General features: G+C 37.8%; 1 protein-coding gene across 13 annotated transcripts in view; it reads right to left on the bottom strand.

The window, feature by feature from the left end:
* IPMK (inositol polyphosphate multikinase) overlaps positions 1–21,269 on the bottom strand; it is a 54,060-nt gene that overhangs the window by 29,320 nt on the left and 3,471 nt on the right. For 7 of the 13 annotated variants that reach the window (XM_055560478.1, XM_055560472.1, XM_055560473.1 and 4 more), the window contains exon 2: positions 3,737–3,831. In XM_055560478.1, the coding sequence (XP_055416453.1) occupies positions 3,737–3,831 (95 nt within the window). The remainder of the gene's footprint in view (positions 1–3,736; positions 3,832–21,269) is intronic. The other 6 variants (XM_055560481.1, XM_055560479.1, XM_055560474.1 and 3 more) reach the window with 1 other exon arrangement.

Raw genomic sequence — 21,269 nt, 5'->3', positions numbered from 1 at the left:
TCTGATGAATTTATAGGTAAGTTTTATCACGTCTAAGGAATCAAATACTTATCTGATACAAATTCTTCCACAGAAAAGAAAAAGAAATGCCCCTCAAAACTCATTTTATGAAGCTAAAAGAAACTTGGTGTCAAAACAAGACAAGGACAATATGTGAAGAAAATAATAACCTCATTCATGAGCATAGCTGTAAAAAATCTTATATATGTAACAAGGCAATGGCACCCCACTCCAGTACTCTTGCCTGGAAAATCCGATGGATGGAGGAGCCTGGTAGGCTCCAGTCCATGGGGTCACTATGAGTCGGGCACGGCTGAGTGACTTCACTTTCACTTTTCACTTTCATGCATTGGAGAAGGAAATGGCAACCCACTCCAGTATTCTTGCCTGAAGAATCCCAGGGACAGAGGAGCCTAGTGGGCTGCCGTCTATGGGGTCTCACAGAGTCGGACACGACTGAAGCAACGTAGCAGCAGCAGCAGCAAACAAAACCCAGTAATGCATATTATTAAAAAACAAAAATAACATGTCCAAGTATGTTTTATTTCAAAAATCAAAGGTAATGTAATATTAGAAATCTGTTATGGCATTTACCAGTGGCTTCCCCAGTGGCTCAGATGGTAAAGAATCTGACTGCAATGCAGGAGACCTGGGTTCAATCCCTAGGTTGGGAAGATCCCCAGGAGAAGGGAATGGCTACCCATTCCTGTATTCTTGACTGAAGAATTCCATGGAGGAGAGTATAAAAGCTGGCTTAAAACTCAACTTTCAAAAACTAAAATTGCAGCATTTGGTTCCATCACTATATGGCAAATAGATGGTGAAAAAGTGGATAAGTGGAAAGAGTGGCAGATTTTATTCTCCTGGGTTCAAAAATCACTGCGGACAGTGACTGCAGCCACAAAATCAAAAGACGTTTGCTCCTTGGAAGAAAAGCTATGATATAGCTAGACAGCGTATTTAAAAACAGTTATCACTTTGCCAAAAAAAGTCTGTCTCAGTCAAAGTTATGGTTTTTCCAGTAGTCATGTATAAATGTCAGAGTTGGACCATAAAGAAGGCTGAGTGCCAAAGAACTGATGCTTTTGAAATGCAGTGCTGGAGAAAACCCTTGAGAGTCCCCTCGGACAGCAAGGAAATCAAACCAGTCAATCCTAAAGGAAATCAACCCTGAATATTCATTGGAAGGACTGATGCTGAAGCTAAAGCTCCAATCCTCTGGCCACCTGATATGAAGAGCTGACTCATTGGAAAAGACCCTGATGCTGGGAAAGACTGAGGGCAGGAGGAGAAGGGGGCGACAAAGGATGAGACGGTTGGATGGTATCACTGACTCAATGGACATAAGTCTGAGCAAACTCTGGGAGATAGTGAAGGACAGCAAAGCCTGGTGTGCTATAGTTCATGGGGTCAAAAGAGTCAGACACAACTTAGAATATGAACAAGGGTATTTACCACATTAACAGATTAAAAGAGGAAACTCATGATCATTTCAACAGATACAGAAAATCTTTGCCCTCCTGCATTGTCTCTTCCTGGTGCAAGAGACTAGGGGGGTTGGTGAACAGCTGAGGTCACTTATTTACTTCTCTAGTTTCCTCCTTATCAGTCCAAGTCTTCTCTTAAAGTTACCTTGCTGAGTTCCAGCAACCACTCCCTCTCCGTGCTGACCAGGCCTACAGATGGTATATAACCTTCTTTCTTGCAGGTGTAAATAGTATTTCACTGTAAATAGTCCTTTTATTAAACTGATAGAGTGCATCATTTGTTCCTTGAGAGAATCTTAACTCACAAAGAAAGCACTTTCTTTAATTTATGGAGAAGTATCTCTCAAAAACTTAGCTTGAAAGTCATACTTTAACAGGGAAATGTTAGAAGCACTTTTACTAAATGAGGAGAAAATTCCCCCCACCATTGCTTCAGTTCATCACACTGAACTATATAGAAATCCCCGATAGAAGTATATAGATTCACAAGGGACAAATAGAGTTTCCAATCACAGAAGATGCAACCATCTATACAGAAAGCAACTAAAATTCTTAGAAAGTCTCAGATAAATATAAGTTACTAAGAGTTCACCAAGATTATTGTATGTAAGAACACCGTACAAATATCTCATTCCTGTGTATTAGCAATCATTGGAAAACTTAACTCAAAAAAATACTGTTTACAATAGAAACAAAAAATAAGAATGAATCCAACTAAGAATGAATCCCACAAAGTATGTGCAAGACTTTTACAGAGTAAATATAAAATATTTTCTTTGAAGAAGAGGAAGTGTCAGCAATTGAAAGCATATTCTAAAGCCAGACTGCCTATGTTCAAATCCAGGGACCATCATTAACTATTTGAATGATCCTGGTAAAATTATTTAAATTAATCATACTTTAGTATAAAATGAGGATAATAACAGTGTATCTAACTCACAGGGAAATGTTGTTGTTAAATGAGTTGGTAAAGCATAACTAGCAAGTATTTGGTTTTTGTTTTGCATTATCTTTTTACTTGCACCTAAATTTAAGAGGTAAAGTTATAAAATTCTTAGAAGAAAATATGAGCATTCACCTTCATGACATTAAATATGACACTAAAAGTCTGCACTTCAAAAGACACTAACAAGAAAATGAAGACAACTCAGAGAATAGGGGAAATATTTACAAGTCACATATGGAAATCAAAGCAAATTACAATAAGATTAACACTTCACATTCACTTGAATGCCTATTTAAAAACAAAAACAAAACTAACAAGTGTTGATGAGGATATAGAAAAACTGGAATCCTCATATATTAGTGGTGAAAGTGTAAAATAGGGCAGGCACTTTGGGAAACAATTTTGACAGTTTCTCAAATAATTAAACGTAGAATTACTATATGACCCAGTAATTCCACTCCATATCCAATTCTAATATCTAAAAGAATTAGAAAACAGGTATTCAAACAAATACCGATACATAAATGTTCATAACAGCCTTATCTACAAAAGCCAAAAGATAGAAACAATCCAAATGTTCTTCAATGAGTAAATGAATAAACAAAATGTGGTATGTAAATTTAATGAAGTATTACTCAGCCACAAAAAGGAACAAAGTTCTAGTGCCTACCACAAACTTTAAAAACATGCTCAACAAAAGAAGCTAGACACAAGAATAACTAAATCCATGGAAAGCAGGTTGGTGGGTGGAAGACATTGGGGTGAGGGAGGAATAGGACATCGTGGCTTAATTGAGTACAGGGTTTTTTGTGTGTGTGTGCTGAAAATGTTTTGTTAACTAGACAGAGGTGATGGCTGCAAAACATTGTCAATCTTCTAATAATTATTCCTAGTAATAAGGTTAATTAAATGTTAACTGTCCCCCAATCCTTCCCTTCTACCCTCCTTTGGAGTTTCATAGTACACACTAGCATGTTCAAGGCTCAAAGAAATTCTATAGTAAAAAAAAAAAGTACTTAGTTAAACTCAGCATTTCTGAAAAATACAGTCTATCATCTAAGTGTTTTTCAAAAATGTAGATCAAAACCCATCAATCAAAATTAATTCAGTATATCAAAATAAGAATCACTCAAAAATGAAATAGAATAGAAAATACTAGAATATATTAAACATCGTATTTTTTTTGAGCTGTTATTTCAGTCACATACAAAGTGTACTATGACATGTTATCAAATGTATTTCTTATTGAGTCAGCAGTATAAAATTATGAAAAGCACTTTGAATACAACAAAACAAATCTTACCTCACTTACCATATTATAAAATTCCAGCTCTCTTGGACCCCTTGGAGGCGGCTGCAATTGTTTCAAAACTGTGCCATCTGGATGTTGCAGTATACCTACAGAACAAAAATAAGATATTCTAAAATGCTTTAATAGCCAATTTCATAAATTTAACAGTTTCCTTTTACTTATTTCAGAAATTGAAACATTCAAACAACATATTTCAGTGCCTGTTATAGGCAAAGCACCAGGAACACAAATTCTAAATAGCTTGCTTTTGTTGTTTCCAACTGTTATGCCCCTTATAGCCCCCTCAGACTTTCTAATAAATAGAACATACTTAAATTTTTATAGAAATTCTTCAGTAATAGACTTTCCAGGAGATGTTAATTTATAGTTAAATAAGAAGCAAATTGGGCCTCCCCATTCTGAAGGAGATCCACCCTGGGATTTCTTTAGAAGGAATGATGCTAAAGCTGAAACTCCAGTACTTTGGCCACCTCATGCGAAGAGTTGACTCATTGGAATAGACTCTGATGCTGGGAGGGATTGGGGGCAGAAGGAGAAGGGGACGACAGAGGATGAGATGGCTGGATGGCATCACCAACTTGATGGACCTGAGTCTGAGTGAACTCTGGGAGTTGGTGATGGACAGGGAGGCCTGGAGTGCTGTGATTCATGGGGTCGCGAAGAGTCGGACACGACTGAGCGACTGAACTGAGCTGAACTGATAGCTCAGTTGGGTAAAGAATCCACCTGCAATGAAGGAGACCCTGGTTCAATTCCTGAGTCGGGAAGATCCACTGGAGAAGGGATAGGCTACCCACTCCAGTATTCTTGGGCTTCCCTGTGACTCAGCTGGTAAAGAATTCACCTGCAATGCTCAGGGAGACCTAGGTTTGACCCCTGGATTGGGAAGATCCCCTGGAGAAGGGAAAGGCTACCCACCCCAGTATTCTGGCCTGGAGAATTCCATGGACTGTATAGTCCATGGGGTCGCAAAGAGTCGGACACGGCTGAGTGACCTTCACTTTCAAGAAGCAAATTAAAAGCAGTAGCATAAACTGATCCCACTTTTATAAGCAAACAAAAAAATGTTAACAGTGGTTCTATATGAGTTTCCCATTTTTTCATTTTTTTAAGTTTCTCTAATCTGTTATAAGAAAGCAACTAAAGTTTTTCCTGAGTCAGATGCACTGTGTAAAGCTGTACTGATAGCATGAGGGCACCAAGCCAATGCGAAATGTAGGGGCTGAAATCAGGTGCCAAGCCTGGATAAGAAGGGGCACCATTTTATGATATGCCCACTCAAAGGGGAGGCTGTTTTTCATTTATATGTAAAAATCTTAAATTTTCATATATTGAGATTTCATAAAATCATGCCAGTTAGAACACAACAGAGCTCAAATAAATCTATTTCCAATTTTGATAAAATACACTACTTAAGTTTCTATTTCTTTGGCAAATTTCAGGAATTTTTAAGGACAAAAATGTAGAATTTAATCAACAAGGTATCAACCTAAAAGATACAATAATCGAGTTTGTTTAAGTGCTACTTATAGAATATAAGGAAAGTAAAAACATTAATTCATATGAGTAAGATTGGTTGGTAAGTAATGAAAAGATTTTGGGACTTCAAAGAACAGTCTAACATAGCTAAAAGTTACTGAAGAGAAATACTTTTCCAAAAGTCTGGGAGAGCCTTCACGCCCATGGTAACAAACATTTTCAATGGGCTAATGAATAAAGGTAGATGTAAAAAAGCCCTGGAGCTTCCTGATGGCTCAGTGGTAAACAATCAGCCTGCCAATGAAAGAAACACAGGTTCCATCCCTGATCCAGGAAGATCCTACATGCTGCAGGGCAACTAAGCCCCTGCGCCACAACTACTGAGCCTGTGTTCTAGAACCCGGGAGCTGATACTGAGCCTTTATGCCGCAACTACTGAAGCCCATGAGTCCTAGAACCTGTGCTCCACAAGAGAAGCCATCATAATGAGAAGTGTATGCACCAAAACTACAGATTAGCCCCCTCTCCACAACTAGACAAAAGCGTGTGCAGCAACATAGACCCAGGACAGCCAAAAATAAATAAATAAATAAACCTTAAAAATACTTTATTTAAAAAAAAAGGACTGATGAGCTGAATTGGGAGGGAGCAGGGAGCATTCATCAGTGAAGAGAGAATTATGAAGCTTCCCCACATTGAGGCAGACACCTCATCTAGAAACAGGTGAGTCTGCCATTAGACAAACATTTTAGCAGGCAAGCAGAAATCAGACTATAGACAACAGCGTGGGGTACCAGGATGGATTACAGACAATAGTCCTAACACAAAAACAGATTGTTTGATCCAGTAATTCTCCCACACTATTCACTCTGAAAAACCACTCCAGGTTTTCAGAGAAAGCAGCCATGGAGAAAGAGATAGTAATACCAGGCATTCTCCCAGTGAATGAATTATAGGATCTAAAAGTAAACCACTAGTATCTTACACTGCAGCCAAATCCCTCACAGCTGAAAAACAGTCAGGATAAGAAAAGAAACATCTTGGAAGGCTGAGCCAACACGACATGAACTGAATCTAAGAATGCAGCCCAGCACCAGTTCAACTAAATTCTAGAGGGAATATGATTTATCAGTCTCTCACTCTAAACAGAGGGGAAGGGCTTATACTCTATGTGGAGCAAAACAAAACAAAAAATAATATATTTCACTTCCCAGGGTTCTTTTCTTTCTTCTCACTGTTTTTTAAATCAGGTATCCAAAATTCAATTTAAAAATTGAGACATACCAAAAGAAGGAAGTGTGATGTATAACCAGAAGAAAACACAGTCAACAGATGATGACACACAGATGAACGAGTACTTATAACTACCAAACAAGGATGTTAAAACAATTCTAAGTATGATGCAATAGAAACTATAGGAAAAATGGATATAAACACTGAATAGATACTTCAGGAGAAATGCAGTCTAAAAAAGAACCAAAAGAAATTCTAGAAGTAAAAAGACACAGTATCTGAAATACAATTATCAGCAGATGATTAAGAATAGGCAATCAAAGAGACTGATAATAAACTTTAAGGAAGGTCTACAGAAAATATCTAAATTAGTTCAGTGAGAGAAAAAGTATCTAAAAAGAAAAATGGAATAAAGCACTAGTAGCCTATAGGATTGGAGAAGTCAAGGGCAACCCACTCCAGTACTCTTGCCTGGGAAGTCCCATGGATGGAGGAGCCTGGTGGGCTGCCGTCTATGGGGTCACAGAGTCAGACACGACTGAAGCGACTTAGCAGCAGCAGCCTATAGGATAATATCAAGCATTCTAACAAATACATAGTTGGGGTATCATAAGGAGAAAAGAGAATGGGTCAGAAAAATAATTCTGGACTTCCACTTCTACATAGTATACAAAAAGCTGAAAGAACACCACTCCCATCTTAAAATAAGGAAAAGTTAGATAATCTACAAAATTATAACTTTTCTTGAAACCATTAGAGCACTGAGACTGTAAACTACAAACATATAATCTAACCACTATGATATGCCCAATGGGAGCATTCCCTTGCTTATGGTAGCACACGGCAAGAAGATGGGACTGCCTTACAAGGCAGTAAGAATAATTCAGCTAATATTTTTAACAAACAGTTAACAATAACAAGTTAGGGAGGGAATACTGACTTCGAAAAATTACAAAACACTTGCAACATCTTTTTCAGAAACCCCTCTCTGTATCCAAGACTGGAGTAAAAAAAAAAAAAAAAAAACTGAATAAAAAGATAAAAGCAACCCTCAAAGGTACAGTCCTTGAGGAAGCAGACACCATTCCTGTAAGTAGATAGGGCAGGGAGTCCCTGGAGAAAAAGAACCAGGCACAGCTTTCTTGACATAAGAGAAACCATTTTAGGTCTAAGTTGTTTGGGAATCTAAGCCTGGCCACAATGCTTGCCCTTGAACAGGACCCAGTAATTAACAATCTTAAGGGAAGTTGGATGGCATCACCAGCTTAATGGACAAGAGTTTGAGTAAATTCTGGGAGATAGTGAAGGACAGGGAAGCCTGGAATGTTGCAGTTCATGGGGTCACAAAGAGTCATGACTTAGCAACTGAACAATGAAGTGAAGGATTGCAGGAACAAAGGAAAAGCAGTCAAGAAACAATGTGCAGTGCTGTGCTTAGTCGCTCACTACTCTTTGCGACCCTATGGACAGTAGCCTGCCAGGATCCTCTGTCCATGGGGATTCTCCAGCCAAGAATACTGGAGTGGGTTGCCATTTCCTCCTCTAGGGGTTCTTCCCAATCCAGGGATCAAACCCAGATCTTTCTCCAGCCAAGAATACTGGAGTGGGTTGCCATTTCCTCCTCTAGGGGTTCTTCCCAATCCAGGGATCAAACCCAGATCTTCCGCATTGCAGATGGATTCTTTACCTTCTCAACTGCCAGGGAAGCACCAAGAAACAATAGTTCAGTGATAAAGTCCTAGTTCCTCCTCAAGATATATATATATAACAATCTGATACAGATCATAGCTGTTCAGGAACTACACCCCTACTCAAGTGAAGGATGAAATGATGAGGTTTCCTTTTCGAACCCTCTGCGATTTCAATCAACTAAAACTTGGACTTTGTCCATCTCTGCCCCAATTCTATACTGAATTTTCTGCTCAAGCCCCTTCACAAACATTCCTTAACTTAAAAGTTTCCCCAATTTTACCATCTGGGGAGACACTGCTTTGGGAAAGAGCTCCTTACTTGCTGCAGGTAATAAATCCTTCTTCTCCTGATTTTTAACTTGGTTATGTCTTTTGGCTCAACACCCACCAAGAGAAACCCAATTTTTCAGGTAACACGACTACAGGAAAAAACAGTTCCTCCCAGAACCTTTTCCCCTATGAACAAAATTCTTAAGCTTCTAAGGTAAGGGCAGTAAATCATGTTGCCCCCAAGGCACAAAGATGGGGAGAATAGTAAGAAAAAAAAATCCTTTAATCCTGGAGGCAAAGAGGGACCAGAAAAGCATGATGAGTCCTGACTCCAGAGGTAGTCTATTGCTGGGGGAAGAAAAAGAAACTCACTTGCTAAAGAGTTTGTCTCCCACAAAAAAAAAAAAAAAAAAGGAGCACGAGACAGGAGGGAAAAGGGTAGGACACACACGCTAGATAAATAAAGGGGTGCAACCCTTGGGATACAGACTGGCTGGAACCAGCTTAAACTAAGGTGGCTCTGAGAACAGTCCAATCATTGACCTTTAGTTCATTATACCTTCATTGTAATAGGTGGTACAGTTGGTAATGAACCTGCCTGTCAATTCAGGAGACATAAGAGACATGGGTTTGTTCAATCCCTGGGTCGGGAAGATCCCCTGGAGAAAGGAATAACAACCCACTCCAATATTCTTGCCTGGAAAATTCCACGGACAGAGAAGCCTGGTGTGCTACAGGCCATGGGGTCGAAAAAGTCGGACATGACTGAACACATACAACCACAACCAGTACTAAAAATCACCCCCACTTAAGCTGAGACAGTTAGATCATAAAAGGTCAGAAGGTGGGCAGTGGCCCAAACCCTGGGAAATCCCCACCCTTCCCAGACCTAACAAGGATACTCACCACCCTCATTAGCACATGAAACTACTGAGCCCTTAAAATCCAAGACCCCTATGCCCTGGGGCAGCTCTCACTTTCTGACATTGTCTGTCACCAGTAAGCAACAGTAGTCTACAGATGGAGGAGGGGCACGAACACAGAGGAAAAACACTTCTGAAGCATGGGTGCAAAGAAGACCTAAAGCAGAGGGCTGGAAAGGAATACTGAGAAAAATCCTCCAGCAAATCACTCTCAATCTAAACATAAGATTACAACAGAGGAATTTCAAGCCCATGATACACTAAAGATATATTAATCTGCTTGTACTTCTGAAATACCAAAGATTGGATGCTTAAACAACACAAATCTATTTTCTCACAGTTATAGAGCTAGAAGGCCCAGATCAAGGTGCCAGGTACCTTGGCAAGAACCATCTTTCAGGCCTGTGGACAGCCACCTTCTCACTGTGTCCTCACATGGTCTATTTTTATAAGGACACTAATCCTACCGGATCAGGCCCCACCTTATGAGTTTGTTTAGTTATAATAAGAAAAAGGAATGGCTAAAAGACAAAGGGAAAAGCCCTCAAAAATAGAACAAAAGAAAATCCCAGTACCAATACCTCAGGTGAAACAAACACACCCCCTTCCTAGCTAGCCCTAATTTGCATAGGGGAGGTGAGGGGGGAGGAGACAAAACTTATAAAAAGAGAGAGCCAAGACAGGTTGAAACTCTAATACTTTGGCCACCTGATGCAAAGAACTGACTCAATGGAAAAGATCCTGATGCTAGGAGCAGATGGCAGAGGATGAGATGCTTGGATGGCATCACCGGCTCAATGGACATGAGTTTGAGCAAGCTCTTGGAGCTGGTGATAGACAGGGAAGCCATAGGGTCGCAAAGAGTCGGACACGACTGAGCAACTGAACTAACTGAAGATGGGTTGAGGCCTTTCCTCATTAATCTTAAAAGCCTTGCCTCCAAATACAATCATATTGGGAGTTAGTGTTTCAATATATTAATTTTGGAGGGCACAACAATCAATTCACAACAGAAGGTAACTACAACAACTTAATTCAAACTTGGCTCTACTCCTGACTAGACTGGTTCTGCTAGGTTAACAGCCTAGTAGAAGAGGTATATTCATTTCAGGCATAAATACTGTTTGCCTCAGTTACTTCAGTCCTACATATGATATACAGATTTTAATTAAAAAATCACAAGTCATATAAAAAACTAAGGGAAAAAACAATGCCAAGAGATAATGCAACATACAGAACAGTTTCAGAGATTACACTAATGTTATAATTATCAAACTTAAAATAACCATAATTAATCTATTAAAAACTGTAACAGGAAAGGTAACACATGCATGAAAAGATACGGAATTTCAGCACAGATAAATTTTCAGTTAAATGGAATGTAAGAAATAAAAACATGGTAAAAGAGATTAAAAACTGCTTTCTATTGGTTTACCATAGACATAAAACAGAGGAAGAAATCAGTAAATGTGAGGACAAGGAATCCATAGGGACAGAGGAGCCTGGCAGGCCACAGTCCATAGAGTCACAAAGAGTCAGACATGACTGAAGCGACTTAGCACACACATGCATGCAACAGAAATTACCCAAATTGAAACACAAAAAGAGAAAAAAAATAACTGCATGTTAAAATTTCTATCTGCGGATGGAACAGTCTAGGTAATTTTTAACTTTTTTTTTGGTAACTTTTCCCAGAAATTTCTGTAATAAACATATTTTGCTTTCATAATAGAAAACATACTTGACACAGGAAAACATATACACTAAATAATTACATACTCTGTATAATCTCAATTATGTAACCAGGTTATTAAAAAGACTTTTTTTTTAATGACCAAAATGACAATGTCTAAAATGTTCTAAAACTAATAAAAACAAACTATGGAGTCAGGAAGCCCAGAGAATCATAAATACTATGGAGAAAAAAAAAAAAAAACCCTCCTAATTTAATACAAAATTTATATTTAATACAAAAACAAAAATGGTTAAAAGGATGGGGGATTAAAAAAGATATACTACTCATAAGAAAGTTGATATATTAATATTCTTATATATCAAACTATGCTAATGTCATATAGACTTCAAGAAAAGAAATACTGAATGTAAAGGACATGCCATAATGATAAAAAAGTCAATTCACTAAGACACAATGGTAGCAAAGTTTCAAAATATATGAAACAAAAACTGAAAAGATAGACTCACAATTACTATCTCAATAATTCATAAAAACAAGTATTCAGAACATTATTAATGATATATAAAACTTTGTAACAACAGTATCAAACAACTTGACTATACCAACACTTAATAGAATACTACGTCCAACAGAATATATATATATTTTTCATGTATAAATGGAACTTTTACCAAAACTGATCATCTGCTGGACTACAGAAAATAAATCACACAGAGAATATTCTCTGACCACAACGGAAGTAATGATAAGACATCTGGGAAAATACTAAATAGGCAGAATGTAAACACACTTCTAACTAATCCATGGATCAAAATTCACAAGGGAAATTAGGAAATATTTTAACTAGGTGATAATGAAACCAACATATCAAAATTGTGGAATGCAACTAAAAGTACCACATAGTGCTTAGAGAAAAATGCATAGTTTTAAATGCTTATATTGCAAAAGAAAGAAGCTTCCAACTTAAGATGCAGGGGGGAAAAGATATTAAAGAAAGACAGGAGCAAAAAAAAAAAAATCAGTGCAATAAAAATGGACAACAGAAAAGAATCAGTGAAACTAAAAGATTCTCTGAGATCAATAAAACTGATAAACCTCTAGCTAGACAGATCAAGGAAAACAAATAATCATTATTAGAAATAAATGAAAGATGAGATGTCACTACAAATGCTACAAACATTAAAAGCATAAATGAATTATGAACGTCACACCAATAAATTCAACAACTTAGATAGGGGTTTCCCAGTGGCTCAGTGGTAAAGAATTCACCTGTCAATGCAGGAGACAAAGGTTCGATCCCTGGTCCAAGAAGATCCCACATGCCACAGAGCAACTAAGCCCATGTGCCACAACTACTGAGCTTGTTCTCTAAAGCCCAGGAATCGCAACTACTGGGCCCACCTGCCGCAACCACTAAAGCCCATACACCTAAAGCCCATCCTTTGCAACAAAAGAAGCCACCACAGTAAGAAATCCACACACCACAACAAAGAGTATCCCAGCTCACTGCAACTAGAGAAAAGCCTATGCAGCAATGAAGACCCAGCACAGACAAAAATAAATAAAAATTATTAAAAAAAACAGATAAAGTGTACAAACACCTTTAGACAAAGAATAGAAAATTTAAGTTCTCCTATGTATACCAATACTGTGGCCACCTAATGCAAAGAACTGACTCATTTGAAAAGACCCTGATGCTGGGAAAGATTGAAGGTGGGAAGAGAAGTGGACGACAGAGGCTGAGATGGTTGGATGGCATCACCGACTCAATGGACATGAGTTTGAGTAAACTCCTGGAGTTGGTGATGGACAGGGAGGCCTGGTGTGCTGCAGTCCTTGGGGTCGCAAAGAGTCAGACATAATTGAATGACTGAACTGAACTGATGTATACCAAGGGCTTCCCACATAGCTCAGTCTGTAAAGCATCTGCCTGCAATGCGGGAGACCTGGGTTCAATTCCTGGGTCAGGAAGTTCCCCTGGAGAGGGAAAAGGCAACCCATTCCAGTATTCTTGCCTGGAGAATCCCATGGACAGAGGAGCCTGTCGGACTACGGCTCATGGTATCACAAGAGTCGGACACGACTTAGCGCTAACTTTTTATGTATACCAAAAACATTGATTTCATATTTTTAAATATACTAAGACAACTGAAGCCAAAATGTGCTCATTAGTAAATTCTATCCAACACTTACAGAAAAAGATACCAGTTTTACCAAGAAAAGTAGGAAACATTTCCCTGCTCACTTAATGAAGCCAGCATAATCATTTTTAAAAACCTCAACAAAGACTTAAAACTACAGGCAATTATCTCAAATGAATACAGTCATAGAAATCTACAATAAAAACACTAAGAAATGAAATCCAAACACGCCAACAAATTTGGAAAACTCAGCAGTGGCCACTGGACTGGAAAAGGTCAATTTTCATTCTAATCCCAAAGAAGGGCAATGTCAAAGAATGTTCAAACTATCCCACAACTGCACACATTTCACATGCTAGCAAGGTTATTATACTCAAAATCCTCCAAGATAGGCTTCAACAGTACATGAACCAAGAACTTCCAGATATACAAGCTGTATTTATAAAAGGCAGAGGAAACAGAGATCAAATTGCCAACATCCGCTGGATCACAGAAAGAGAATTCCAGGAAAAACATCTTATTCTGCTTCATTGACTATGCTAAAGTCTTTGACTGTGTGGATCACAACAACAAACTGTAAACAATTCTTAAAGAGATGGGAGTACCAGACCACCTTACCTGCCTCCTGAGAAATCTGTATGAAGGTCAAGAAGCAACAGTTAGAACCAACCATGGACAACACACTGGTTTAAAATTGGGAAAGGAGCGTGTCAGGCTGTATATTGTCACCCTGTTTATTTAACTTGTATGCAGAGTACATCATGCGAAATGTCAGGCTGGATGAACCACAAGCTGGAATCAAGATTGCTGGGAGAAATATCAATAACCTCAGATATGCAGATAATACCATTTTAATGGCAGAAAATGAAGAGGAACTACAGAGCCTCCTGATGTAGGTGAAAGAGGAATGAAAAAGCTGGCTTGAAACTTAACATTCAAAAAACTAAGATCATGGCATCTGCTCTCATCATTTCATGGCATATAGATGGGAAAACAATGGAAACAGTGACAGACTTTATTTTCTTGGGCTCCAAAGCACTGTGGATGGTGACTGCAGCCATGAAATTAAAAGATGCTTGCTCCTTGGAAGAAAAACTATGACAAACCTAGAGAGCATATTAAAAAGCAGAGACATTACTTTGCCGACATGGTCCCTATAGTCAAAGATATGGTTTTTCCAGTAGTCACGTACATATGTCAGAGTTGGACCATAAAAGAGGGTTGAGTGCTGAAGAATTGATGCTTTTGAACTGTGGTGTTGGAGAAGACTCTGGGAGTCCCTTGGACTGCAAGGAGATCAAATAAGTCAATCCTAAAGGAAATCAATCCTAAATATTCTTTGGAAGGACTGATGCTGAAGGTACTGATGCTCCAGTACTTTGGCCACCTGATGCTTCCAAAGAGCTGACTCATTGGAAAAGACCCTGATACTGGGAAAGAGAGAAGGCAGGAGGAGAAGGGCATGAACGGAGGACAAGATCCTTGGATGGCATCACCAACTCAATGGACATGAGTTTGAACAAGCTCTGGGAGATGGTGAAGGACAGGGAAGCCTGGCATGCTGCAGTCCAAGAGGTTGCAAAGAGTCAGACATGACTTAGCAACTGAACAACAACAATTTATCACAACCATGTGGACCTTAATCCAGGAATGCACAGTTGATTTAAATATTCCAAGATGAGTAAACATATTGATGTTTGGGAAGACAGTTTTCTGAGAAAAAAGGGAGATATGAATATAGAACAGGGAGAAGAAAGAACCCTGTGATATTAGATTTTAATTACAGATATGAATATTAACCTTAATTTTTACCAATAAGAAATTATTTCTTAATTCATTCTGCTGAAAGGACCAACAGTAATAACAACCAAGGAGCAATTAGTATACCTGTTGCCCAGATGTTGGTTTTTAAATACCATTTATCCCCAAAGGATGTACCTTTCCCTCTTTTCCTTGCTTTTTGCTTCTCTTCATTCTTCCACTATTCATAAAACTTCCTCAGATAACCACTTCACCTTCTTGCTTTTCTTTTTCTTTGGGATGGTTTTGTTCGCCACCTTCTACACAATATGACAGACCTCTGTACATAGTCCTTCAGGCACTCTGCTATCTAGATCTAGTCCCTTGAATCTATTCATTACCTCTACTGTGAATTTATACGGGATTTGATTTAAATTATACTTGGCTGGCCTAGTGTTTTTCCTGGTTTTGTTTAGTTTAAGCCTGACTTTTGCTATGAGAAGCTTATCATCTTAGCCACAGTCAGCTCCAGGTCTTGCTTTTGCTGACTGTATATGCAGCTTCTCCATCTTCGGCTACAAAGAATGTAATCAATTTGATTTTGGTATTGACCATTTGGTGATGTCCATGTGTAAAGTTTTCTTTTGTGTTGGTGAAAAAGAGTAGAGAGCTGGCTTAAGACTAAATATGAAAAAAACTAAGATCATGGAATGGCCCCATTACTGCATGGGAAATAGAAGGGGGAAAAGTGGTAGTGACAGATTTCCTCTTTTTGGACTCCAAAATCACTGCTGACAGTGACTACAGGCCAGGAAATCAGAGGACAATTGCTTCCTGGCAGGAAAGCGATGACAAACCAAGACAGTGTGTTGAAAAACAGAGACATTACTCTGCTGTGATGCTGAAGCTCCAGTATTTTGGCCACCTGATATGAACAGATGACTCATTGAAAAAGTCCCTGATGCTGGAAAAGATCGAGGGCAAAAGGAGAAGAGGGCATCAGAGGATGAGATGGCTGGACAGCATTACTGGTGCAATAAACATGAATCCAACTGTGCAAACTCCCGAAGATGGTGAGGGACAAGGAGGCCTGGCATGCTGCAGTCCATGGGGTTGCAAAGAGTCAGACATGATCTGGCAACTGAACAACAACAACCCCCAAATGAACTAGGTTCTTGAGAAATTAGTGTCTTATTCTAAGGCTGGAACCTGAAAGGTATAAGATGAACGTGGGACATCTTTTCATGCCACAAAATGAGAAAATGCTTTAAAATATGGGAACATTAAAAAGACCCAGGAGCCAGCTTGAAGACGCTCCCAATGCCAAAATCTGGGACAATCGAGCAACAAAATTAAGCAGCAACAATAAAGGCTAAGATTCATCTGTTGAAGTTTGAAAAACCCAGCAGTCCGTCCTAATTAGAGAGAGAAGGAAAATCTGTATTCCTTAAAGAAGAATGCCAACTAACAAATGTAACAGGAATAAGAGATTAGAACATCATTTTCCAGCTAACACGGTAGTAAGTTGAGTTGGCCAAATATCATTACGAGTGCTTGTAACATTTGGTGAAAATGCCAATGATACGCAGGATGTTTAACAGTCTCAAAATATTCCTCTCAAATTATTTACCTACAATAGGAAAAATTAAACTTAACAGTGGAAAAATCTGGCAGACATCATTTAATCAGCTGATCAAAGTTATATCACCAGTAATGCAATTGATATCCTGTGCTGTATGATATGATGCTTCAAGAAAACAACATAATTCATTTGATATTCTTAGAAAAAATGCATTCATCTGATTCTAATCATAAGGAAGTAATTAGAGAATCTTGAAGAATATTCTAAAAGTCATATGCCTATAGTCTTCAAATATTTCACAGTTAAAAAAGATAAAGAAAAAATGTTAAGAACTGCTCCATATGACAGGCAACTAGAGGGTGATAATAACTAAATGCAATGTATAACCTCAGATGGGGGAAAACTGCTATAAAGAATATTAGGGAAAACTGCTATAAAGAAATATTATAGGAATAGTGGCAAAAGCCAAATGATATATATTCTGAATTTGGTAATTTTACTATGGTTAGGTAAGAAAATGTTCTTATTTTTAGGAGACAGACAAGAGGTCATGATGCCTGCAACTTAGTTTTAAATGGTTCCACAAAACCATTATTATACATGATAAAGCAATTGTGGCAGAATATTAATAGGCAAATACAGATGAATGGTAATATGTATTAGTTTGTTGTTCTATATTTGCAACTTGAAGTTTGAAATTTCCCAACACAGAAATGTTTTAAATTCCTTAAAAAGGAAGCATGAAATACAGTAGCATCAATTATTTAGGTAAAATCTAGTGTAAGACTTTTACACTGAATGTAAATGGCCAGAAATAGTCAAGACAATCAAAAGTGAGATGTTTATTCTACCATACATCAAGATTTATTATACAGCAGTTTAAATTAAGACAGTGAGGTATTACTGCTAGGATAAACAAATCAGTAAAACAAGTCCAATATGAAACTGAAAGAACTAAGGTATATATGCACAACTGAGTACTAATAAGTTGTAAAAAGGCAATAAGGAAGCACTCTATGAACTGCTGATACTGATTTCTAGGAAATACTGCTAAGTTTAAAAAACAAAGTACAAAAGAGTATATACAGCATACTACTTTTTGTCAGAAGAAAGGAAAAGAAGAAAATAGAGATCTGCTTAATTCTGCAACAAGAAATTCAGAAAAGATAAATCAGAAACAATGAAACTGGTTACCTACAAGGGATGCTGAGAAATGGGATGAAGTGATACAGAAGAGAGTGACACTTCTGATACACCTTTTTTGTAAAGTTTTGCTTTTGGAAGCATATTAATTTTATAAGCATTCAAAAACTGATCACTGAAGGAAGCAAAATGAATTTAAACAGAAACAAACATATTTCAAATGAATAATATTACCATGGAGAAGAGGGAAGTAAAAATAACCACACACACAAAAAAATCCTAATCCAAATAGCTTTTGAAAGTGTCCAACCACATACCCTCAATGAAAGGGAATCTAATCTTGAATTCTTTATTCTAGGTTTGTTTTCTACAGTAGTATGAGTACAGAAATTCTGAAGATCATAGGATTAAAAAAAAATTTAATATTGCTGGGAGCCAGGTTCTCACTGAGGTAAATGGAAAATACAAATATAGAATCAGGAAAAGGAAAAGAACTCCATGTAATTGGAATGAAACTAGAAGTATCAGTATGCAATTATGATTTCTAAAATATTTATACACACTTTTTAGTAATGTCCATTGAAAAGACCTGGAAGCAATGACATCTCAGTGGTAACAAGCAAACCTGCACCCAGATCTTGGTTTCTAAAAACCATTTCCCACTACAAATGAACCAGGGTTCCTTGTAGAAATGGCAGGTTCCAGAGCTGTGTGGACTTCCCTGGCAGTCCACTGGGTAAGACTCCATGCTTCCAATGCAGGCCTTCAATCCCTGGTTTGGCAAACTAAGACCCCACAGGTCATGTGGTGTGCCCACACACACACACACACACACACACACACACACACACACACAAAATTATTGAAAAAAAAAAATAGTTTGACAGAAAGGAAGGAAGTGCTCCAAACTGGTCAAATCTGGGACAATTTGAACAGCAAAATAAACAAGTTCTATAATAGATTATGACACTATAAAATAAAAATCCATGACTGCAAATTGATCATAAAAAAGAACACACATACATAGGAATAACAGAGAGCTATTTCTTTTTTTTTTTATTTTCTTACAAAGTCAACTATGCTTCAAGGTGGGTGGCCCTGGCCAGGGCTCTGGAGCTCTGCAGAACACAGCCCCCAGTCTGTTCCCTGGGACCCCCAGATCATCCGGCAGCCCAAGGCTGGGTGAGCTGGAGGGCCCCCCCCAGGCAAAGGCTGGAGTCTGCCTCTTACCTCACTCTCCACCTGACGACCACCACTCCCCCAACTGTTGGCTGAATCCCCCACTAACTGTAGTTCACCTACAGTTGGTTGCTTGTGGGAGAGGCCCACTGTGGGGTCAACCAATGGCAGAACAGGACCGCTACCTGTTTGGGGGTGGGGGTGTCTGGTGTGAGGCGGTAATGGAGCTCAGCGACAGTCAGGTGCTAAGGGCTGTGCTCCACAGCTCTGTCACTGTATCAAATTGTTAAATTTTCCATATTTGATAAACGTGCTGTGGTTACAGAAATACACACTAAAGTACATTCTTAAGATTTACACACTGAGGCATTACTGTATAAAGAAAGGCGCATGATGTATGCAACCGACTCTCAAATAGTAAAGAAAAAATGTTGTTGTTGTTCAGTCGCTAAGTCATATCTGACTCTTTCGTGATCCCATGGACTGTAGCCCACCAGGCTCCTCTGTCCATGGGATTTCAGAGACAATAATTCTGCTGTATGTTGTCATTTCCTTCTCCAAGGGATCTTCCCAACCCAGGGATCAAATCTACGTCTCTTGCACTGGCAGGTGGATTATTTACCACAGAGCCACCAGGGAAGCCCAAGAAAAAAATAAGTATGTATATACAGAGAGATAAATTCAGAAAAATGTTAAATTCCCTATATTATTCTTGTAACTTTTCTGGAAGTTTGAAATTATTTTAAGTCAATTAGTTTCAGAGGGTATCTTAAAAAAATAGACCAGTAATAGACCAGTAGTAAGCCAAAATAGTTGTGGGTTTTTCCCCCAGAACAATATCAGTTTAAATCCTTCTTTTCCCTATAGATCATCTCATTTCTATATCCTAAATTGAATTAAGATACAAACACCTGATTTCAACTTGTTTAAAACCTCAAGGACATTTGAAGGAAATTAATGGTACATGTTAAATATCAAAACAAAAAAGGATTTTACATTTTGGCAAGCTTTTTGATTTCAAATTGGTAGCAATTACATTTTTGTGAAACATATCTATGGAAAAAGTTGTATAAAACAAGACCCAGGAGTTCCCTGGTGGTAAAGGATTCCAGGCTTTCACTGCTGAAGCCCAGGTTCAATCCCTGGTCAAGGGAACTGAGATCCTACAGGGCCTGCAGCATGGCCAAAAAAAGGCTGTATAATGTGCAAGGTATACTATGATGTACAAGAATGCTTAATACATTATTTTTAACACACACACACACAAAATAGTGAAAACCTAAGATTTCATCACCAGAGGACTAATTATGACATATCCACATTACACTATCCACTATCCATACAACAGTTTTTTAGATGAAGTATATTATAAGCATGAAAATATGACATACTATATAACACAATACAAAATGAAAGCCAGAAGTTGCAGATATATTTGTACGAAAAATTGGAAGTGTGTTAATGTGTTTACATATGTGACCAGAAACAAAGGCCTGAAAGGATACACCAGAAAGTTACCAGTGTTTGTGACTGCCCTGGGAGAGGGAAAATAGGAGGAAAGGCACTGATATATGTTTGAAATTTTTTTCCTGAAAGATCATGTACAATTTACAACTTGAAAATGCAAATATTTTGTATTCTTAAAAATAAGACATAAATATACTTTGATGAAATGATTTCACTGAAGAACAAAAAATATATCTCTTGATATCAGAACTATAACATAACCTTCTTAAGCAGTTATAACGATATAACAAGATCTATTTTTCTGTTCAAGTACTTGGTGCTATTAGTTCTATGTTTTTAAATTTAATAAAGCCAACAAATCCCTTTTGGAAATAGATAAGACATTAATCCTAAATTGAAAAACCCTGCTTACTAAATGATAGCAATAATTTTTTTTTAAAAATCCACAATGTCTTTAACAAAGTTTATTCTGAGAATTTCAGTTGATAGCCAAAGTACATCTTGAACTACAAGATATACTTTACAACTCTAAGTGATTTATGATAGTACAGAGGCATAATAAACTTGAACTTCGAATTACTGACCATCTTGTTATCCATGCTATGAATAAAGTAGATTATCATCATTCAGGTGTCCTTTCACTAATAACATTTTAAGTTAAATGTAATAATAAATAAAGCTAAGGACTCCAGCTTCTAGAATCTATACTACTTTGATTAGTTCATTTGGATGACAAACTCTTTCAGTCACTGTTTGCAATGCAGCTTTAAGGTACATTAGTTATTAGTCAGAGATAACTCTGAACAGGTTCATTATTACATACTTTGATAAGCAGTGGTTACACTAACGTGTTTGTGGTTTAATTTCAGATATTTTGTTCGTTCTCCTTTGTACATAAGTCCATCTTAGGGGCCCTCAGGGAAACAATTATTTTTTTTCATGCCTCTAGAATGTTATTAGGAATATCATCCTTATAATTC

The sequence above is a fragment of the Bubalus kerabau genome, chromosome 22, assembly GCF_029407905.1.
Source record: "Bubalus kerabau isolate K-KA32 ecotype Philippines breed swamp buffalo chromosome 22, PCC_UOA_SB_1v2, whole genome shotgun sequence".
NCBI classification, from domain to species: domain Eukaryota; kingdom Metazoa; phylum Chordata; class Mammalia; order Artiodactyla; family Bovidae; genus Bubalus; species Bubalus kerabau.
Note: the sequence above shows the minus strand (reverse complement) of the source record. Positions and strands in the feature narration are given on the sequence as shown.